Below are 20,968 nucleotides of genomic sequence, written 5' to 3'. Positions count from 1 at the left end.
TGGCATCGCTGCCTCCACTCCTGCCGGGTGCTGAGCCCTGAAGGCTGAAGGCCACCCTCCCCAGCACAGGGGGCTCCGGCCTTGGCAACTTTGAGACTTCTGGACTTCAACTCCCAGGATTCCTTAAAGCGGCCAAGGTCGGAGGCCCTTGGATGCCAGGGCCCTCGGGGGGGTGGGGGGGCTCTGGCTGCCCCGGTTCCCTCCCCTCCTCTCCCTCCCTTCTGAGCCCCTCTGCCCTCCGCCCGAAACGCCCACCGCCCACAAGGCTTTGAAGGGGGCTTTGGGTTTCCCTTGAAGACCTTTCGCATCTCCACCCAGACCTGGATGTCAGAGCTGAAGAAGCTGCTTGGGGGAGAAGCGAAACCTCTTCAAAGGAAAGGATAAGAAACTCTCTTGGAAAAAGCCCCTTTGGGACAAGCGGGGCCCCAGGAGGGAGGAGCTCCAGAGAGGGAGCCCAGCCCAAGGCCTCTGGGGAGGGGAGGGGGGGATGTTCCACAGAGTCCCCTTGTGCTCAAAGGGAGCCCCTCCCTCCCTCCCCCCCTCCCTGCAGTGAGGCGCCTGGAGAAAAACGTCAAGGAGGTGCTGGAGGACTTTGCGGAGGACTCTGGCAAGAAGATGGCGCTCCTGACGGGGAAGCGGGTGCAGCTGGCCGAGGACCTCAGTGAGTATCCCCCCCCCTCAGGCCAGGGGGGGGGTCCTTGTGTGGGGATTGGGCTTTGCCTGGCTAAAAGCCCCAGGAGGCCCCTCAGTGGATCTCCTGGGTGCCCCCGGGGGTCCCCGCTTTCCCTGAGCCCCCGCCCAGGCAAGGCCTTACGGTGCGGCTGCCCCCTGTGGCTCATCCAGGGGGAGGGGGTTGCTGTGGGGCCCTTGGGGCACTTTCATAACTTCATCAGAGCTAGAAGGCAGGAGGGCTTGCAAAGGGGAGGAGGAGGAAGAGGAAGGAGAGGACAATGGGGGGAGAGGGGGGGGTCCTTGCTGCTTTCTTAGCTGGGTGCTTTCCTTCTGGACGCTTCAGAGGAAGCCAGCCGTCAGGGCTAGAGGGGGGGGGGGCTTTGCTCTCTGTTCATCAGCAGAGGCTTGCCCTGTCGGGTGGGGGTGGGTGGGGGTCTCCTTGATTTGCTCCAGGGCTGCTGCTGCTCCTCCTTGGAAACACCCAGGGCAGGAGGGGCTGCCTGCATGGGCCACCTTCGGACCGGATCCTCCCCATGGGCCCCTCCTGCAGGCAGGCGAAAGCGGGTGGGAAGTCCCTGGGCTGCCAGAGGGGCTGTTGTGTTTTCCCCTCCCCCAAAAGAAAGGCAGATACTTTCCAGGGGGGGGGGGGGAGGGCAGCAGCCAGCTTCCTGCCCTGCCAGGCCAAGGGCTGGGGGGCTTCCGGGGTGGGGGGTGGGGAGCTGCTGAGCAGAGCCGCCTTTTGAGTGCTGGAGACCCTCCAGCTGAATTCCTGCAGGAGGAGCCTTTCCTGGCCCACCAAGACCCTCACCTGTCGGGGCCTGCCTGAGGCCGAGGGGGGCTTTTCAGCCGGGGTCTTGCCCCCTCCCCCAAGGCCCCTCGGCTCGGCAGGTGCTGCCCCTCCCCCCAAGGAGGCAGGCCTTTGTGCTGCTACCTCCCCCCCCCCACGGATCCTGCCAGGGCCCCCCCTTGGGCCTCTCTTCCAGGAGGGTGAAGCGGTAGAGAAAAGCCCCCCCCCCCCCCCCCGACAGAGAGGGAATTCCCCTGGGAAGAAGAGCGAGTCTCCCTGGGCGTCTTGAGCAGAGACCACGGCGCCTCCGTCCCCCTGTGCTGGAGCCCCTCAGCTGTGGAAGGGGGGAGTCCAGCAACCCTTTTGGGCCCTGCCAAGAGTCAGTTTAGCCCCACCGGGCAGCAGTGGCCCCGACTGACCTGTGGACAGGAGAGCGGTCAGCGCAAAGCAGCAGCCCATTCAAAGCAGAGCCTTCTCACCACCACCCCCGTCTTGGCATTGTGGGTGGGTGGTCTTTCCTACCTGCGGTTGCTCTGTCCCCCCACCCTCCCAGTTCTGGTCCAGTTTGTCCATCTGGGCCTGCAGAGCTGCTCCTCCCGGGGAATCGGGGTTGGAACCGGCAGCAGCGAGGTTCCACTTACTTCCACACACACACACACACACACACACACACACACACACACACACACACCCCTCCCTCCCAGGGGAGGGGGAGGGCGGTGGAATTCCCTCCCTCCCTCTCAGCTTCCTACTTGTTGAAGCTGATCTCTAACCGCAGGAGGGATTAGGACAGCCCTGGAGGGGGAGAGGAAAGGGGCTGGTTGCGACCCCCCCCCCCCAAGCAGGAGCCCCTCAGCCCCATTGCCTGGTAGCCTTTGGGAGCCAGTTCGGGGGGGCGGGAGTTGTCCCTCTGCCACTCTGGGGGCTGGAGCTGTGGAGGGAGCAGCTGGGGCAGGTGAGGGGCACTCCAGCCGGCTGATGTGGACAGAAAGTGGCACTCCCCCCCTGGCATCAACCAGGCAGTGGGCAGGGATTTCTGGGCTCCTCTTGTGGGCTCACCCCCTTAGCCTCCCTCCACTTCTCTCTCTGACCCACAGCCTCCCCCCCAGAAGCTTTGCCAGTCCCAGGTGAAATGGAGGGGGGGCATTCAGGGCTGCCATTTGGGGGGGGGGGAATCAACAGGCCCCTGGGAAGCCCCCTCCCCTCCCAGTTGAGTGCTGGACTCCTTGGCTGACCCTGAGCCAGGCCCCAATGTGCTCCTTCTCAGGGGTCTTGGGGGAGAAGGGGGGCTTCCTCCCTTCAGGATCGAGTGAGGCTTCCGGCAGCTGAGCTCCAGCATCCGATGGCTGCCTGCCTACAGAGGAAGGGGTGGGGTCCTCCCTCCTGAGCAAGGCTGGCCTCGGCCTCTACTCAAGAGCTTTGCCCCCCTTAAAGCAGGGGGGGAGGGGGGCTTGTGAGAAGGATGCAAAGAAGAAGCCCTGCTTCGTCCCTGATCCAGCCCCCTTGGAAAAGTCACCCCACAGAGATCCCAACCTCTGCCCGGGGGTGGTCGGGCGGGGCTGCCAGGGGCTGAAGAGGCGGGAAGCGTTTTGAAGAGAGGAGTGGAAAGGGGAGGCTGTTGATTGACAGGGGGGGTTCACCCTCCTCTCCTGCACATTGATCAGGTAGGGGTGGACCACAACGGACCCCAAGATTTCTGTGGCTAGGCGAGACAGGCGTTGAGTGAGTTTTGCCCCATTTTATGACCTTCCTAGCCACAGTTGTTGTGAATCGCTGCAGTTGTTAAGTGAGTTACACGGATTTTAAGTGAATCAGGTGACGCTGGGACATGGCAGCCGTCACGAGTCAGTTGCCAAGCCTCTGAATTCCCATCAGCCTGGAGTCCACCCGTTGGTGGGAGCCTGTCCTGGCCGAGACCCTCTTCCCGGGGGATTTTGGCCAGGTGCCTGAAAGGCAGCAGGACAGAGGCCCGTGGGGAGGAGGCCAACCCCCGACCCCCGTGTTCCAGGGGTTGCCCGTGATTTTCCCCGCTCCCCGAGGGGGGAAATCCCCAGGAAGCCTTTGCTTCAGCTTGGCATCAGGTGCTTTCCCTCCCAGGGGCTGGCGAGGGGGCCCTGGAGTGGCCGCCAGTGAGGGATGCCAGCCAGCGCAAGCGGTGCCAGCCTCCCCCGGGTGCCCCCCTCGCCCTGATTAAGGGGGTGACTCTTCCTGAACGGCTCCCCGTCCCACTCAAGGGCCTCTCTCTCTCTCTCTGGCTGCTTTTGTCCCGGGCCTTCCTTGCCACGATGAGCGAATGGGGGAAGAATTCCCCGTCTCCCTCTCAGCCTCTCGGGGAACCCCAGGCGGTGGCAGAGGCCGGACAAGCCCTTCCTTCTTTCTCTCCCCCCCCCCACGGGGGGACAGCGAACAGGGCCGGCCTTTGTAGCCCAACCGAGAAAGCCCCCCACCCCCAGGCCCTGCCTGGCCGCCCTGTTCCTGTCTTGATCCCTTTCTCTGCTGGCAGCACAAACGCCTCTGACAGGCGGCCCTGCCTGCCTCGCCTTGACCCACCGGCTGCCCCATTCACTCCCCATCTGGTTCCCAGCCTTGGAGGGCAGGGCGGGGAGGGGGGCGCCCATCAATCTGTCCCGGCCAGTGATGGATGGTCCGTTCTGCCTGCCCAAGGGCGACCTGGGTGGCTTCCCTCCTGCTTTGGCCTTTTCCCCTGGGCTGTGAAGAAGGGGGACCCCCTGGGACCTTCGTCCCAAGCAGCCTTGGCTAAACCCCGCAGCCCTTCCGTGGCTTGGAAAAAGTGCCGAGAAGAGCAGCTGGGGGGGGTCCAAGGCCTGGAGAGGAAATCATGCGACAGTTGCAGGTTTTGGGTCTGGCCAGAAAAGAAGGACCGGGGGGGGACACATGATAGCAAGTCTTCCGGTATTTGAGGGGCTGCCCCAAAGAAGAGGGGGCCAAATTATTCTCCAAAGCGCCAGAAGGCAGGAGAAGAAGCAACGGATGGAGACTAAATCAAGGAGAGAAGAAACCTAGAACTAGGGAGAAATTTCCTGACAGTGAGGACAATTAACCAGTGGAACTGCTGGCCTCCAGAGGTTGTGGGTGCTTCCATCACCGGAGGTTTTAAAGAAGAGACTGGACAGCCACAGGGTCTCCTGCTGGAGGGGGTTGGACTAGAAGATCTCCAAGGTCCCTTCCCGCTCTATTCTGGTGGGTTGGTTCTTAGGGCGGAGGTGCCCACGGCTGCATTTTGCAAGGCCCGGGTGGTTCCCCCAGCTGCTCCTGGGCGGTTGGCCTTGAAGGCTCCTTCCCATCTTGAGCTGAGCCCCCCTCGTGGCTGGCTCTCCCTGTGTTCACCCTGTGTGCTCAGGCCCCCATTACAGATCAATTAGCCTGTTGCTGAGCCCCGGATCAGGGGATTAAGGCCAAGGAGACGAGCGGCCCACGGAGGAGGACGAGGGGGCTTCACGTGGGGACAAAGCGTCTGCAGAGATGAAGGGGCCTCTTGAAGCCGCTGAATGGCCGAGGCAGAGTGGGGGGGGGATGTGGGGCGGAAAGATTAGGGGCATATTCATGGCCAGATGAGGGGCTGGGGAGAAGGGGCACGGGGCCAGCTCATCTCTTCTGCAAACAGCCCGGCAGCCCCGTCCTGCTGCTGCTGCTGCGGAAGCACGATTCTTGCGGCTGGGACGGGGGGGGGGCTCTGGGGGAGGGGGGGATTGTTTAACAGGTGTTGGGAGACCCCGGGTGTTCCTCTCTCTCTCTCCCTCCCTCCCCCCAAGGGGCCTTGTCTGATGTCCTTCCCCCACCTCTGGAGCAGGGGGGGGAGGGGGTTGCCTTGTGACAAGGTGGGCAGCAAACGAAGGCAATCACAATCAAGATAGGCAGGACTGGCAAAGCAGGAAAAGGGCTCCGGGTTGGCACAGAATCCAGACTGGTGCAGCTCAGGGGCCCTCCGAGGAAACCAGGCCAGGGACAGCGGGTGCCTCTCGCCAGCTGGGCCCCTCGCTGCCTCCCAGTTCCAGAATATGCCCTGAGCCTGCCTCAGGTCTTGCGCCGGGCTGAGGTCTGCCAGGGAGACGGGGGAGGAGGATGGCTCCTTTTCTCAGCGGCTCTGCTGCCCAAACCAGCAATCCTGGGCCCTGGCACCCTCCCTGCCAGAGGGGTCCCAAGTCTCCTCTCAGGGCCATCTGGGGGTTGCCCTTCTGCGTTTTGATGGGTAAGGCCCATTGCTTTCCTGGGGAGCTGATCCCCCACTTGCTCCCAGTTCAAGGCCTTTGGCACACCCTGCCTACTGGAGAAGCAGTGGGGGGAGGGGGGAACCTTTTGGAGATGGCTGATAGGGGGCCCGGCTTCACTGCTGCGGGGGCAGGATTTTGCTCACACACCCTTCCTTGAAGCCCCCCTCAATTTGCATGTGTTTGAATTGCACTTCTGGGAGTTTCAGGAAAGGAAAATAACTAATACACGCTATCGAACACAATTGTGCAAGCTTTTTTTCCCATTGCTATTTAGCATTTACTAAAATGATACATTTAAATGAAAACTCTACTAAATGAAATTCGGGTGTCCCAAATTTAAGGCCTTCCCAGCTTTCTGTCCAGTTCATCTGATCAACAACCTCCAACTTAAAGTAGCCAGGTTTGGGGACCCCTGTCCTAGGAAGAAGCAGGTGGGAGGAAGTAGGTCAGGGAGCACCCCTGGATGAGCCACATTGCCTACAGTTCACCCCCTGACAATGGACGGGGCAGAGGGGGAATCGGAGACCCTGCGCAGCCTCCCTCCACTTCCTCCTCTGGGCCTAAAGGCAGGGACTTGGGGTTTTTTCAGAAAAAGTCCGGGAGATCCAGGAGAAGCTTGAAGTCTTCATCGAAGCCCTTCATCAAGAGGAGAAGTGACGGCTTCCCCAGGTGAGGCTTCTTGGATGGGACTTCAGTTGGTCTTCTCAAGAGATGGGTGTTCTCATCTACAGCCGGCACCTCCTTGGCTGGGGGGAGGGGGTGTGACCTTGGAGCTTCTGAGACTCTGCCTCATTTCTTTTCATTAAACTAGACAGATTCACAATTTGGGTATGTCCAGTTTAAGAAGAAAAAGGAGGGGGGTGACATGACAACAGTCTTCCGGCATTTGAGGGGTTGCCACAGGGAAGAGTACCCCAAGGCTCCATCTTAGGCCCAGTACTCTTCAACATCTTCATCAATGATTTGGATGAGGGAATAAATGGGGAACTCATCAAATTTGCAGATGACACCAAGATGGCAGGAATAGCCAACACTCCAGAAGAGAGGCTTAAGATACAGGAGGATCTTGACAAACTTGAACATTGGGCACTATCTAATAAAATGAAATTCAATGGTGAAAAGAGTAAGGTTCTACATTTAGGCAAGAAAAACAGAATGCACAGGTACAGTATAGGTGGTACCTTGCTCAACAGTAGTAACTGTGAAAGGGATCTTGGAGTCCTAGTGGACAACCATTTAAATAGGAGCCAGCCGTGTGCAGCAGCTGCCAAAAAAGCCAACACAGTTCTAGGCTGCATCAACAGAGGGATAGAATCAAGATCACGTGAAGTGTTAATACCACTTTATAATGCCTTGGTAAGGCCACACTTGGAATACTGCATTCAGTTCTGGTCGCCACGATGTAGAAAAGATGTGGAGACTCTAGAAAGAGTGCAGAGAAGAGCAACAAAGAGGATTAGGGGACTGGAGACTAAAACATATGAAGAACGGTTGCAGGAACTGGGTATGTTTAGCTTAAGAGAAAGAAGGACTAGGGGAGACATGACAGCAGTGTTCCAATATCTCAGGGGCTGCCCCAAAGAAGAGGGAGTCAAGCTATTCTCCAAGGCACCTGAGGGTAGAACAAGAAGCAATGGGTGGAAACTAATCTAAGGAGAGAAGCAACTTAGAAGTGAGGAGAAACTTCCTGACAGTTAGAACAATTAATCAGTGGAACAGAAGTTGCCCCAGAAGTTGTGAATGCCCCCAAACTGGAAGTTTTTAAGAAGATGCTGGATAGCCATTTGTCTGAAACAGTATAGGGTTTCCTGCCTAGACGGGGGTTGGACTAGAAGACCTCCAAGGTCCCTTCCAACTTTGCTATTGTATTGTAAGAGGGTGGATCAAGCTATTCTCCAAATCCCCTGAGGGCAGGACAAGAAGCAACGGATGGAAAGTTGTCAAGGAGAGAAGCAACCTGGGTAACTAAGGAGGAATTTTCTGACAGGGAGAACAATCTTAGCCAGTGGAAGGGAAGTTGCCTTCAGAAGTTGTGGGAGCTCCGCCGCTGGAGGCTTTCAAGAAGAGACTGGACGGCCATAGGGTCTCCTACCTGACCAGAGGGTTGGACTAGAAGACCTCCAAAGTCCCTCCTAACTTTGTTATTCTTTATTGTCTCAAAGGAGGTTTTTTTTTTTCAATAGGCAACTGGACTGTTTTCCCTCCTAAGGAAGAAGAAGAAGAGGTTTTGCTTCTCATCTGAGAAGCTTCAACTTGGATGAGAGGATGAATGCCAGATGCCAGGAACAAAGAAGATTCTGGGATCAGAAGTGATGACACCTCTTCTTCTTCTTCTTCTTCTTCTTCTTCTTCTTCTTCTTCTTCTTCTTCTTCTTCTTCGTTTTCTTCCTCCTCCTCCTCCTCGAAGGAAAAACAATGGTCCAGTTTTCCTGCTGAAAAAAGCACCTTTGAGGCAACCAAGACCTGCATGGCTGAGAATCGCTGCAGACATTTTGAAATTCTGTTTATTCTCTTGGCACCCCCAATGTTGGGCCTGCGAATGGGGGTCCCCGGAGCTTCTGACTCCAGCACCCATTTCTTTTAAGCCGTTACTCCCTAGAAGGCCTTCCCAGTCCCTGCCTGTGAAGTCCTTGGGTGGCTTGGACCCAGAGCAGGAGGGGAGGCTCTGCCGCAGGGGAAGGGCAGGAGAGGAGGGGGCCGAGTCTGGCCAGAAGCCGAAGGGCTCAAGGGGACAACCGCCTGCCTGGAGGACTGTTCCATATTTCCTTCCCAAGTTCATTTGCAGGCCTCTGTTTTTCAGTAGGAAAAGGAAAAGCTACAGGGAGGCCAAGCCCTGCTCTGCAGTGCATGGTGAGCGTCCCTCTGCGGAACTCTTTGCACCCTCCTGGAACGTTCCAGAAGGAAAGGCTGCTCTTAGAAGGAAACGGTCACTTCATAGATGCTCCTCAGAGGGAGAAGCAGAAACCGAGGAGATCACGGAGACCTGGACTTTTATGGCGTCCTTGAAGTGGCTGCTTGTGTGTGTGTGTGGGGGGGGGGGGAGTCCAGATTGTGCAATTCTGTTTTTATTTTGAGGGTGGGGTGAACGGAAGGGAGATGGCCGCCTCTCCCCCCCCTTCTCCATTACATGTAAGCCAAGGAGCTTCAAATAAAATGTTGGCATCTGTGCAATGAATATTCGGCTTGTATGTGCAGTGGGTGGAGATGTTTCTCTACCTTCCCCCCCCTTCCTCCTCCCAGGGAGTGGGCTTGGGGGCTTTGTGAGGAGGGAGGGGACCCCAGCAATTCCAGGCTGCCTGGGAGCCCTTGAGAGGGAGGCAGAGGCAGCCCCCATCCTCCCCCCCCCATGGTCCCCAGGGATACGCAGGGGGCTCTTCCTGCAGTCCTCGTGGGCAGAGGGGCCTCCCTCGCCTCTTGCGTTGATGCCATTTGCTAAGTGAATCACTGCGGTTGTTAAATGAGTAACACAGTTGTTAAGTGAATCTGGCTTCCCCATGGACTCTGCTTGTGGGAAGGACGTGTGATCCTGGGACACTGCAGGCGTCATAAACGTGAGTCAGTTGCCAATCGTGAGCAAGGGGATGATGCAGTGGTCAGAAGTCTGAAAAATGGTCATAAATCACTGTCTTCAGTGCTGCTATTGTAACTTTGAACAGTCACTAAGTGAGAACTACCTGTATACAAAACCTATAGATGATATAAATAAGATAATATAAAGACGCAAATACTCGGCCCTTAACTAAAAGGTGTGGAGGGAGGGAGTAGGATGAGAGGAGACCCCCTTCTCATCCTCTTCCCTTCCTCCACCTCCCCCAATGGGAAACCCCTCCATGCATGTTTTCCCCTCTCCCTGGAGAACCCAGAATGGTCTTTGTGAGCCTCACACACACACACACACACACACACACCACCCTCCATGGGGCTGATTGCAAAGAGGAGGTCTCTACTCACACACACACACACACACACACCCGCAAAGAGAGGGCTTTTCTGGGGCCTTTCCTATCCTGATGTCTGAAAGGGGCTTTTCCAGACAGGCCACGGGGCTTCCTTTGTTTGAATTTCTGACCGTTAGAACTCATCCTCCCATCCCCTCCCCCACTCTCCAGAAGGGAAGAAGCTTCTTGGGTGAGCAGGGAAACATCTTCAAGGAAAACCCAAGGAAGTCTAGTGGCCTATGGAAAAAAAGCGCCTTTGAGGCAACCCTGGCCTGGATGGCTGAGAATGGCGGAGACTCTTCTTATCCCTGATACCTGATGGCGAGTCAGAAAGGCTGATTTAGTCCTTGGCCCTATAAACAGAGGCATTGAATCCAAACCAGCGGAAGGATTCCTTCTGCTTTATGCAGCCTTAGCAAGGCCACGCCTGGGATTCTGCATCCAGTATTGGTTGCCCCGGTACAAAGAAGATGTGGAGACTTTGGAAAAAGCGCACAGAAGAGCAACAGAGATGATTCAAGGCCTGGAGACAATAACACGGAGAACGGTTGCAGGCATTGTGTATGGCCAGTCTAGAGAAAAAAAGCCCCTGAGGGCAGGACAAGAAGCAACGGATGGAAACTAATCAAGGAGAGAAGCAACCTGGGACTAAGGAGCAATTCCTTAACAGTGAGAACTATTGAACCATGGAACAGCTTCCCTCCAGACGTCCAGGGAGGGAGGTTTTTAAGAAGAGGCTGGGCAGCCTCCTGCTTGAGCAAGGGGGCTGGACTAGAAGACCTCCAGGGTCCCTTCCAGCTCTATTATCATCCTATGTTCTCTGACAGAATCTCCATAGACACTCTTATATCCCTGGTGCTGAGTGAGGAGAAAATGCCAGAGTTTGACCCTTCTCAATGGGTTTGTTTCCCAGTGTTTGGAGAATGGGATGTTGTTGCACAAGGAAATGCTCAGGGCTTGAAAGAGACAAAGTGGAAACTCATTTTTTCTTTTAATTACTCAAGCCAGCATCCTGGAAGAGGTTGGCCGGCTACCTTTGGCATAAAGGAGAATTAAAATTATCCTCATTATTCTGCACTTTATTTTAATACAGGAATTGCCGGATGTTACTGAGTGGCCCGTTAATTAATCCATGCCCCAAACTGTCTTTAGGGGAAGACCAACGGGATTTGACACCCACCCACCCACCCCGACACACACACACACACAAGCTCCTCCCCTCCCTCCCCCAGCCCCAATTCCTCTCTCTCACCCGCATCAGCCATCAGGAAGCCAGGAAGACGTTTTGCATTTGCAAAGGCTCTGGGTCCGTCCCTGATGCACGGAGCGGGGGGGGGGGGGTTCTTTCCCCCCCCCAGCATGCCCCCCTCATTTTTATGCCTATTATGCGGCAACAAAGGGCGGGCGGAGGCCAGTCCAATCTTGCCTTGTAACAGGCAACCCCCAAAGCAACGTTTCCCCCCACCCAGCCTGCCTCTCTGAATGGGCTCTGAGGTAGGTAAATTAATTCAGACCAAGGGGGGGGGGTGGAGCCCTTTGTGCCCGTTCCTGCCCTGTTTGTTGGCAGCCTTGTCAGGGGCCCAGGGACACCTCCGGCCTTTTGTTTCTAATGGCTTTTGCATGAGGGGAGTTAATGCCCACCTTGTCTGCGCCCACCAGAGCAGAAAGAGCTGGAGGTGTGGACACCCCCTGGCCCTCCCCCCTCCTGCAAGGAAAGGCCAGGGGAGGAGGCAGCGCAGGGCAGCCCCCAGCACCAGCTCAGGTTGGGACAACACTCCTCACCCTCGCACACCTGGCCTGCAGCAGAGCCCTCCTGCAAGGGGGCGAGTGAAGCAGGGTTCAGGTCTCTGGAAGGAAGGGGGTCTCTGTGCCCCACTCAGGCAGGGCCCACACCAAGGGTGCCCCAGGCTGGCAGCAGCGGAGGGAGTCCAAATCTGAGGGCAGGTGGGACTTGGGCTGCGCTGGGCAAAGGGCAGCCCGGTGGGAGCAGGGAGACCAGGCTGAAGGCCAGCCCGCAAGAGGTGCCAGGCCCTGGGGACGAAGGAAGTGGAAGAAGATGGTCCTACAAGCAAAGCAGGGCCTCAGTCCCACCACTCAATCAATGTTGGTGGTGTTCCCTCATGCCCTCATACTCCAGCAGCCCTGGCTTGTCCTAATCTCCGTGCGCTTAAGATTGCCTCCAGGGGTTACAGATGGTTGCCCCCCTTGAAGGCAGTCTGGAAGCTGCTACCATGAGAGCATCTTCCAATATTTGAGGGGCTGCCACAGAGAGCAGAGGGTCCAGCTGTCCTCCAAGGCACCCAAAGACCAGAGAAGGGATAAGGGGTGGAAACTGATAAGGGAGAGATTCAACCTGGAAATAAGGAGGAATTTTCTGAGAGTGAGAGCAATCAACCCTTCGGAAGTTGTGGGAGCTTCATCATTGGGAGCTTTCAAGAAGAGACTGGACTGCCATCCGTCAGAAATGGTGTTGGGTCTCCTGCATGGGTGGGGGGTCGGACTAGATGACCTACAAGATCGTTTCCGACTGTTAATCTGTATCTATCAGGGCTGAAGGACTTAGGGGGAAACACACCTCCCCCACCTCAAGGCTCCGTAGGATCCTCTTCCCAGGCCCTGCCCCCACCCACCCACCCCCCTTGCTAAATCAGCCTACCCAGCCCTGCCCTGGGTGGGGTGGGGGATCCAACTGTGCAGAGGGAGGCCTGATGGGCAGGAAGCGACACCCTCTTTCCTCATGCCATGCCATTGGGGGAGGGTTTTTTTGGGGGGGGGGGTTATATATATATCTGCACTTTTTAGGATAAGAGAGAGATTCCTGAGTTGCTTTCATTGGAGACTGATTTTGTTTGCTCCCTCTGGAGAAAAATAAACAGAAGAAAGGATGGGACAATGCAGTCTGTCCCCTCCTCTTTCAGGTCACAGGAAGTCCTCCACTCACGACCACTTAATGACCATTCAAAGTTTTTTTTTTATTTCCATAGCCATTCTTACATCATTAATCTTGCAGTGTGTCATCTGGGTACAATCTTTGTGTCATCATATTTAACAGTTACATCATTTTAATCTATTTTTGTCTTCCATTTACATTTACATTGCCTTTTAGCTCAATTCCTCCCCTATAATTTCTGCGATCTTTTCCAAATTATTCTATTTTCTGTTTCTTTTTTGTCTATATTCATTTTCTATCCAGTGAAAAAAACTTCCCCATATCTTATAATACTCTGATTCTTCCTTCTCTTTAATGGCCAACATTAATCTGTTCATTTCTGCACATTCTAATATTTTTTAAAGTTTTTTATTTATACAATCATATCATCTTTGCAGCACATTTTACATATTTTACATATCCACGGTGTTTTCCTTTATCAATATATATATATATATATTTTCGTAGATTTTCACGGGTGTAGGTATGCTGGTTTTGTTGTATTCGGGTCTTTCCCCGTGTAAGGTTGAGATTGTCTTTGCAACGTTTCGGCAGGATCACACCTGCCATCTTCAAGCTGTGGGCTTAACACAGCTTGAAGATGGCAGGTGTGATCCTGCCGAAACGTTGCAAAGACAATCTCAACCTTACACGGGAAAAGACCCGAATACAACAAAACCAGCATATGTATGTGTGTGTGTGTGTGTGTGTGTGTGTGTGTGTGTGTGTGTGTGTATATATATATATATATATATATATATATATATATATATATATATATATATATATATATATATATATATATATATATATATATATATATATATATATATATATATATATATATATATATGGCAACATTATATATAAAAGGCAACATTAAAAATAAAAATATGGTTTTCTGCCTGCATGGTCTTCTGTGATGAAGCCGAAGGACAGAAAGAGGGAGTAGTGACCTTCCTCCCATATTTAGGCATACCAGGGGTTGTAACACTAATACATACCTATTTCCCTGGCTCAACTGATAAGGAAGTGAGCCCGTGGCTTAGTGGCTAACACTCCTGCCTAAGATATATACAGCCCGGGTTCAAATCCCAGTAAGGGTATGGCTAGCTGATGAGAGCTAATTAGCTCGAAATAGATCTATACTAGTCTCCCTTTATTTATTTATCAGTACAAATACATCATATATATATATATATATATATATATATATATATATATATATATATATATATATATATATATATATATATATATATATATATATATATAATCTTACATAATTATATCCATATCTACATCCATATTTTATGCCTCTTATTTCATTCATACTATAAACATTTGATCCTCTCATATTTCTTTTTTGGGGGGGTAATTTTTTTTAGACAGACATAGACGAACAAGACATAAAACATAAAACCATCTTTCATCACATACAGTGTGTTGATTGGTTACAAGGTTTTTGTGCCTCCTTTCCATAGTCATCCCTTGCAATTTATTATGAAATCACATATTATCAAATCAAATATGTTTACATACGTTATTGCCATTGTACCTTATTTGTTTGACTATCACTATTTATTCCTTCATTTTCAACGAGCTATAAATATTGGGATCATTTATATTATAAAACAACTCATTACATCATTGAATATAACATAAAGATATATTATTATTGGACAGATTGAAGATGATGTGATCCTCTCATATTTCTTATATCATCTACAATCTATCTCGTATTTCCCCCTCTTATTGATTCTGCGGTTTTGTATGTTTTGTAGTTTTTTTTATCTTTCTTCTTCTCTTTGTTACTATCCTTTTTTTCCCCTGTAGCCAATTATAGTCTTCTTCTTTTTTTTTACCTCTCCCTCTGAGGGAATTTTTTTTTTATTTCCCAATTTTGTGCAAATACAATTCTAGCTGCAGTTATTACATGAAAAATTAAATATATATTTTCTTTACTGTATTTCTCTGGTAAAATACCCAACAAAAACAGTTCCGGCTTTAAATGAACATGCTGCTGTCTCATCCTTTCCAACCACATGCGAATTTTTGCCCAATGTTTCTTTGGCCTCTGCACATGTCCACCACTTGTGATAATATGATCCTGGGAGTCTAGAGACACTTCAAAACACTTGGTTGGTTTATCTTTAAACATTTTGCCAATCTTTCCAGTGACATATGCCAACTATAAAACATTTTATGTAAATTCTCTTTATATGCTGTTGCCACCGTTCAAAGTTATAACCTACCTGAAAAGGGGTACTTACAACCCAGATCCTCTCCCTGCAATCCAGTGACTTTTGCCCTCTTGCAGCCCTTTACGATGTCTGACGGTCACTCGATCGTGTTTTATGATGGCTTTGCTGAAAACAGGCACTATTTCTGATTTTTGGCAAAACCATGCCATACCAAATGGGTTTGCTTAACAATCACGACGCTTACTTAAGGACTGTGGTGTTCACACTTAAAACTGCCTTGTTTTTTGGTTAAATTTACAGCAGAGCTACCAGCTGGGCTGCAAATCTCCTGGTGTTCACTAGATGGCAACAAAGGGTTTCAGTGCTCAGTATCTGTCTGTGCCCTCTAGTGGCTGGGCAGGATTTTGCAGCGCAGATTCAGTGGCCTTTCCCAAACCTGTTGGGTAAGTTTAGGATTGCCTTAGGGGTGCTGAGCTGCTGCACAATTTTTTTTTTATGTGGTGACCAAAACTGGATAAAACTTATAAGGCGGTACCAGCACTTCATGTAATCCTGATTCTGTCCCTCTGTTGATGCATCCTAGGACGCCTTGGCTTTTTTGCCTCGCTTGCCTGACCACTCCAAGGTCCAGTGCGGTCCCTGGAGGCTGCTTTGCCTTGCTCCCTGCTGCCCCACCCCCACAAGGGACTCAGCCCGATTCTCCTGCTTGGTTGCCCCAGGGCCAGGATGCATGGCTTCCCCTGCTTCCCCCCTCTTGAGCAGGTGGGCAAAGGGAGCAAAGCGGCCTTGTTCAGGTGAAGCCACCTGGAATCTTTTCCCAGGGATTCGTATTTCCTGGCTCTGCTTGCCCCCTTCCTTTATAGTGTTGGAACAGATCAGCAGTTCTCCGGGTTTGGCAAGGGCTTTTCCACCACCACCACCACCCAGGCCTCCCCCCAAAGCCCTAACCTAACCCTTCCCTTCTCCCACTGGGAGCCACGACTGCCCCTCCCCCTTGGCTGAAGGCCCCCTGGGGCTGCCTCCTTCTTCTGGGCCATAAGAGGGTCTCCTGGAAAGGGGGCCTGGGGGATTTAAAACACATTCCAGGGCTTTGCTTGCCTTTTGGGGAAACTCTTCTCCAGTTTGCTCACAGGTGTCCTATCCGGCTTTGCGAATCCCCCCCCCCCCCCGGGCATGTTTGGAGCCCCACCCCCTCCACCAGCAAGGAAAGCCCAGCTCCGACTTTAGGCAGGAGCCAGACACGCTTTAAATACCCTGGAAAGGACAAACAACCAGCCAGCAGGGCCGCTGGGGCTAAGGAAGAGGGGAGGCCCCTGCCTCCTTTAGTGCCTCCTTAGCACAATCCTCGCCTGCCTCCGTGTTTCCTTGACCACTGCCCACTCCAAGAGCCCCAAAGGCCATGGACACCCCAGGCCTCGGGGGGGGGGGAATTCAGCTCTTTCCCGCTGGATAGACCACCGGCAGGGGTCTCAGGAAGAAAGCTGCTGGAAAGGCAGCCCGGCCCTTCTCCAAAGCCTCCAGCCGCGGCTCTGCCTTCAGGGCATCTGGGGAGGAGAAGGGCAACCGCGGGGAGGGGGCGGTTGGTCTTGGGACCCTGTCAAGCCGCCTTTCAGCTCATGTCCCAGGCTGGTCACGGCGTTTGCTCTGCTTCTCTTCGACCAAGTCTGGCGCGCTTCCCACCAGCACTTCTGCCCCGCTACCTTCCCCGGGATCGGGCAGAGTCCGCCAGCGGGGCCCCGGGCTCAGCTGCACTGGCTTGAGGGAAGGGGCGGGAGAGGCTGCCCTCCGGGACTCCGGGGAAGCCAGGGCGGCGGTTGGCCGGGGAAGGCGGCCTCCCAACGGGACTCTCTCTGGCTGCGGGATCCGGACGGCCGAGAGGAGGGAGGCAGCCCGGACAGCTCTCCCACCCTTGACGGCCCAGCGGGGGCCGAAGCGGCGCGGCTGGGGAAGACCCAAGCAAGGGCTGAGGCTGGCGGGAACCCCGCTCGCCCCCTGGCGGCGGCCGAGGAAGGCGCGGCCTCGTCCCGGTAGGAGCCCGAGCACCGGCCGGCCACGCGCCCCCGGCCGCCCGCAGAGGGCGCGCGTGACCCGCGGGAAGCCCGCCGCCGACCCAAGCCGGAGCGCTGCGCAGCAAGGACGGGAGATGTTGTTCGAAGCGGTGGCCTTTGCAGAGGTGCCGTTGTGCGATCGGCCAGGCTACGTGATGCCAATGCCCGCCACGGTTCCCGGTTCCTACGGCAGCCTTAGCCTGCCTCAGGTTAATCCCTTCTCTGGATTCCCACGAGCAAAATGAAACTTGCGCAGCTTTTAACCACTGAATGGCACGAGAGGTTAACGCGAAGCCGCTTCTGCGTCCAGTGGGAACGCAAAAGGTCCGCTAGTCTGTCCCGGACTCGCCCCTCTTTTGGCAGCGGAGCAGCCCCTCCCTCGTCCGCTCTCAGCACTCCCAAAGTGCCCATTGCCCGTTCCCGCTTCCCAGCCGCCTAGGCGAGCCCCCCCCCCTCCCCTGCTTCCCGAGCCCCGTCCCTCCGGAATCCACCTGCGGCTTCCCGGCCATGCCCCACGCCTCGCTCCTTGGAAGCCCCAAGAGGTGCGCAGCTCCATCCGGGCGCGACTTTGCAGCGCTTCTTCGCCTGCCCTTCGCTCCTCCGTCCGAAGCTTCTGCCCCACTGCAGCCCAGCCCCCCTCCGCTTCCCAGGTGCACGGCTGGCCCATCTGGCAGGGGGGCAGCTATGGAGAAAGGGGGAGATGGCGGCGCGGCGCTCCTGAGAAGCTTGGAGACGTTCCCACGGAGGATGGGGGGTTTTAAAGGCTGGAAGTTAAAAATTGCTCACTTGCAAAACGGTGGATGGAAACGAGTAGAGTGGAGCTGGGGGAGGCCTTGCTTGAACCCCTCCCCCAAGTCGCGTCTGGGTGCGGCGGGACAGCTCTGCTGCAGTGCTCCTGCCATGCCTGACCAGAGGCAACCCTGCTCTGTGGCTGCTGGGGGATCCTGCCCGCCTGCCTGTGTGGCATCTCCTTGCAAGACCTGCCTGGCATGGAGAAAAGGCCCTAAACGCATCACTTGTGGTCCCCAGGGGCAGAGAGAAGCATTTCTCATCTATCCTGCACCAGCCTAACCTCCTGTGATGAGGGTGGTGGTGGGAATCTCGCCCAGGCCCCACAGGAGCCTCCAAAACGGGGGCTGGAGCAGGAATAAGCTCAACTCACAGAGTGCCTGCAAGGAGGGTCGAAACTCACCTGGGCCGGGTGAGGGCAGAGCAGAACCCAAAGGTGTCACCCTATGCCTGGGTCTCTGCCAGATGCTGCCCACATCTAGACAAAACCTGGCCCTTGAAGCAAGAATTGGGCACATCCTGCCTCCCCAATACCCGCAATGCAGAGAGGGGCAGCCCAGTTGTCAGGGGCTGAAAGGCTCTCTTGCCTGGCAGGAACCTGAGGGGGGAGGGGCAGCAACTGTGCCATGGCCAAGGGTTCTTCTGCCCATGGCCTGCTGTGCTCCCTGTCCAAGTGGATCCATTTCCAAAAGCCCCAGAGGTGCCCACCTGGCAAAGCCCCCAGTGGGGTGGGGGGATCTCCATGGAGACAAGGTTCCAAAGGGGATTGGGAAAGGAGCAAGACAGCTTCACTACAGGGGAGATGCAGAGGAGGGGAGCCCCTCCCAACAATTCACCCATACTAGAGGCACCCCCTTGGGCTGGGGTGGCTCCCCTCCTCCTCCTCCTCCTCCTCCTCCTCCTCCTCCTCCTCCTCCTCCTCCTCCAGGCAGTGCTTGCATGCCTTTCCAGCTTAGTTCGAGGTGGGCATGAGAGGGGTGGGAGGAGAGACTCTGTCTACAGCTTGGCAAGGCTCAATCACCCAAGGAAGCCCCTCAGAGCCCCTTCCTCAGAGGCAGAGCCAGCTGGCAATCGCTACATGGCAGTGGCTGATGTGAATAATTGGGGGGGGGGGCACAGTGTGAAGCGGTGCCTCTTCTCCTCCAGAGAGCGCCAGGGCATCCTCTCCTTAGCAGGCTCCCAGCAGAAGGGATGTGAGGGGGGGGGGGGAGCAAATGAAGGTAAGTGCGCCCTCATGAGGGGCCATCCTCAAGTGTGCTTCTCCCCCATGGCAAAAGCAGCCCTTCCAGGCTCACTGGGGTCCAGAGGTTTGGCTAATGAAGGGGAGGGGGCCTGTGTCTGCCTCCAGGAGAGGGGAGGGCCTTTTTGCCAAATCGCCTCTTTTGGACAATGAAGGCCCACAGAGCAAACAGGTCCTCCAGGACTCAGCAATTTGGCTGGGGAAGCACAGCTGATGGCCACCTCCAATCTGGGGGACGGAGAGGGGGTAGAGGCAGACTTGAGGGTCTTTCCCAGCCTCTGAAAGCTGCTGCCTGGGCTGGACCAGATGGGCTCCTGGCCATGGTTGCTGCTGTTGCTCCTTGTCAGAAGGGAGGGGGGGGGAATCCCAAAATAATCAGTCAGATTCCAGAGCTGCTTGGAGTGTGGCTGCTTTCATGAGCCTGGGAAGATCTGGGCTGCTTCTCCCTGCCAGCCCCCACCCCCCTGCCTCCAGCCCACCCACCCACCCTGCTTCCCCTGGCCTAGGAAACCCCTCCCCCCTCCCCCTCCACACACACTGCTGCCAAACAACACTGGAGATGGGATCGGCCTCCCTCCACGGGTGGATAAAAGCAGAAGAAAAGAACAGCGCAGAGGTAGAGAGTTACTGCAAAGATGTTCACCCCCTGCAGGAAGAAACGATTGAAACAGGGGGATTCAGAGCTCTTAATTCATGATTTCCCTTCAATTGCTGGGTCTGCTCAAAGAGAGAGGGAGAGAGGGGGAGAGAGAAAGAGAGCAGCCATGTTGGTCTTTTGCCACCAGCCGAAGCTTCTGGGGTCCCCCCTTCTGAGTGCGCCTTTAAGGAGCATCGGCTGTCCATGCCACTCAAGACCATAAGCCCCTGCTTGCCCTGGCCTTCAAAGAGATTCAAGGAATGCAGGAGAGATGATAGAGGGATGGGGGTCGAGGGGGGGGAGGCTGAGATAGTGCAAGTAAAGAATCCCAAGATGGGGTTCTGGCCTAGCCCGGGGTCTCAGAAAGAGGACCCCCCTCTGCTTGTGGTGCCACTGATGCCAAAGAAACCAGAGGGGGGAGCCTTTATGCTGAGCCTGCCCTCTGAGGTCTGACCAGGTCTTCAGGAGGGCCAGGGTGGAAGCAACCTTGAGCGGTTCCTGCACCACTGCAGTGCACCCCCCTCCTCACACCCACCCTCCCCCCTTCCCATTAAAGCTGGGAGGGAAGGCCGGCTTCAGAGGGAAGGGCAGGAGTGGAGAGGGGCAGAACTGGCCATTCCTATTTACTGTCCCCCACTCCCCCCCCCATTGCTTCCTGTTCATGGGGAGGGGAGGCTGGTCAATATCGACCCTCTGAAGGGAGCTGGGGCTGGGGGGGAGGGCAGACGTATCCCCCGGGGGGGGTTGGCTTGTTGGCAGAGGTGGCTGCAAAAGCTTTGGAGGGGGTCTGCTTGGCAGGCGGAGCCCCGGAGTTTCCTGACTCAAGGCGGAGTTTTCTGCTGGCTGCAATTGGGAGGGGAGCTGGCTGGTTTGGCGCCCCCTGAAAGTTCAGCCCCACGGCTTCTCCTGTGGAAAACGGAGAGATCACTTCTGGGGATGATGGGCTGCGTTATCCGAGCGGCAGAATGGCTGCCCCTGCCATTCCTACGACTCTGCTAAGGGGGAGGCCGGATGGCGGAGACGCGCTGGGAGCCGGGAAGGCTGGGGGCCGGCTCAGTTTCCTGGCCTTCCACGTCTCGCCCCCCCCCACTTGCGGCCCACGGGCTTCTTGTGAGCCACCCCGCCCGCTGCCCCCAAGGTGCCCGCAAGCCCTGCTGAAGGCCACCGGGGGGGGGGCAGGAAAGCCCTTTCGCCAGCGGCCCCGCCTTTACCCTGGCTGCCCAGGATCTCGGCAGGGGAGGGTCTCCCGCCGCCCGCCCGAGGCTGACCGTCCCGCACCTGGCGCTGCTGGGGTTCTTCCTGGCCTCCGCCCAGCCCAGCGCCCCAGAAACGCTGGGGGAGCCCCCTCGGCCCAGAAGGCCCCGCTCAGCCCCGGGAGGGATTGGGGGGGCTCCTGCAAGGGCCGGGGAGAGGCGGGCACCGGGCTCCGAGACGGCAGGACTCCCGAAAGCCCCGAGCGCCTTTGTCCTGGGAAGAAGAGGGCGAGGGAGGG

The 20,968-nt window shown here is 55.5% G+C and overlaps 1 protein-coding gene across 7 annotated transcripts in view; it reads left to right on the top strand.

Moving 5' to 3' along the window:
- Positions 1-8,866, top strand: part of OPA1 (OPA1 mitochondrial dynamin like GTPase) — an 87,858-nt gene extending 78,992 nt beyond the window's left edge. For 5 of the 7 annotated variants that reach the window (XM_081953980.1, XM_081953978.1, XM_081953979.1 and 2 more), the window contains 3 exons: positions 551-661; positions 6,281-6,360; positions 7,875-8,866. In XM_081953980.1, the coding sequence (XP_081810106.1) occupies positions 551-661; positions 6,281-6,348 (179 nt within the window). In that variant the 3' untranslated portion in view covers positions 6,349-6,360; positions 7,875-8,866. The remainder of the gene's footprint in view (positions 1-550; positions 662-6,280; positions 6,361-7,874) is intronic. The other 2 variants (XM_081953976.1, XM_081953975.1) reach the window with 2 other exon arrangements.
- Positions 8,867-20,968: the final 12,102 nt, after the last annotated feature.

This window comes from Natrix helvetica (assembly GCF_964273705.1).
Source record: "Natrix helvetica genome assembly, chromosome: 5".
In the NCBI taxonomy this organism is placed as follows: domain Eukaryota; kingdom Metazoa; phylum Chordata; class Lepidosauria; order Squamata; family Natricidae; genus Natrix; species Natrix helvetica.
The sequence above is the reverse complement of the archived record's forward strand: the minus strand, read 5'-3'. Positions and strand labels throughout refer to the sequence as shown.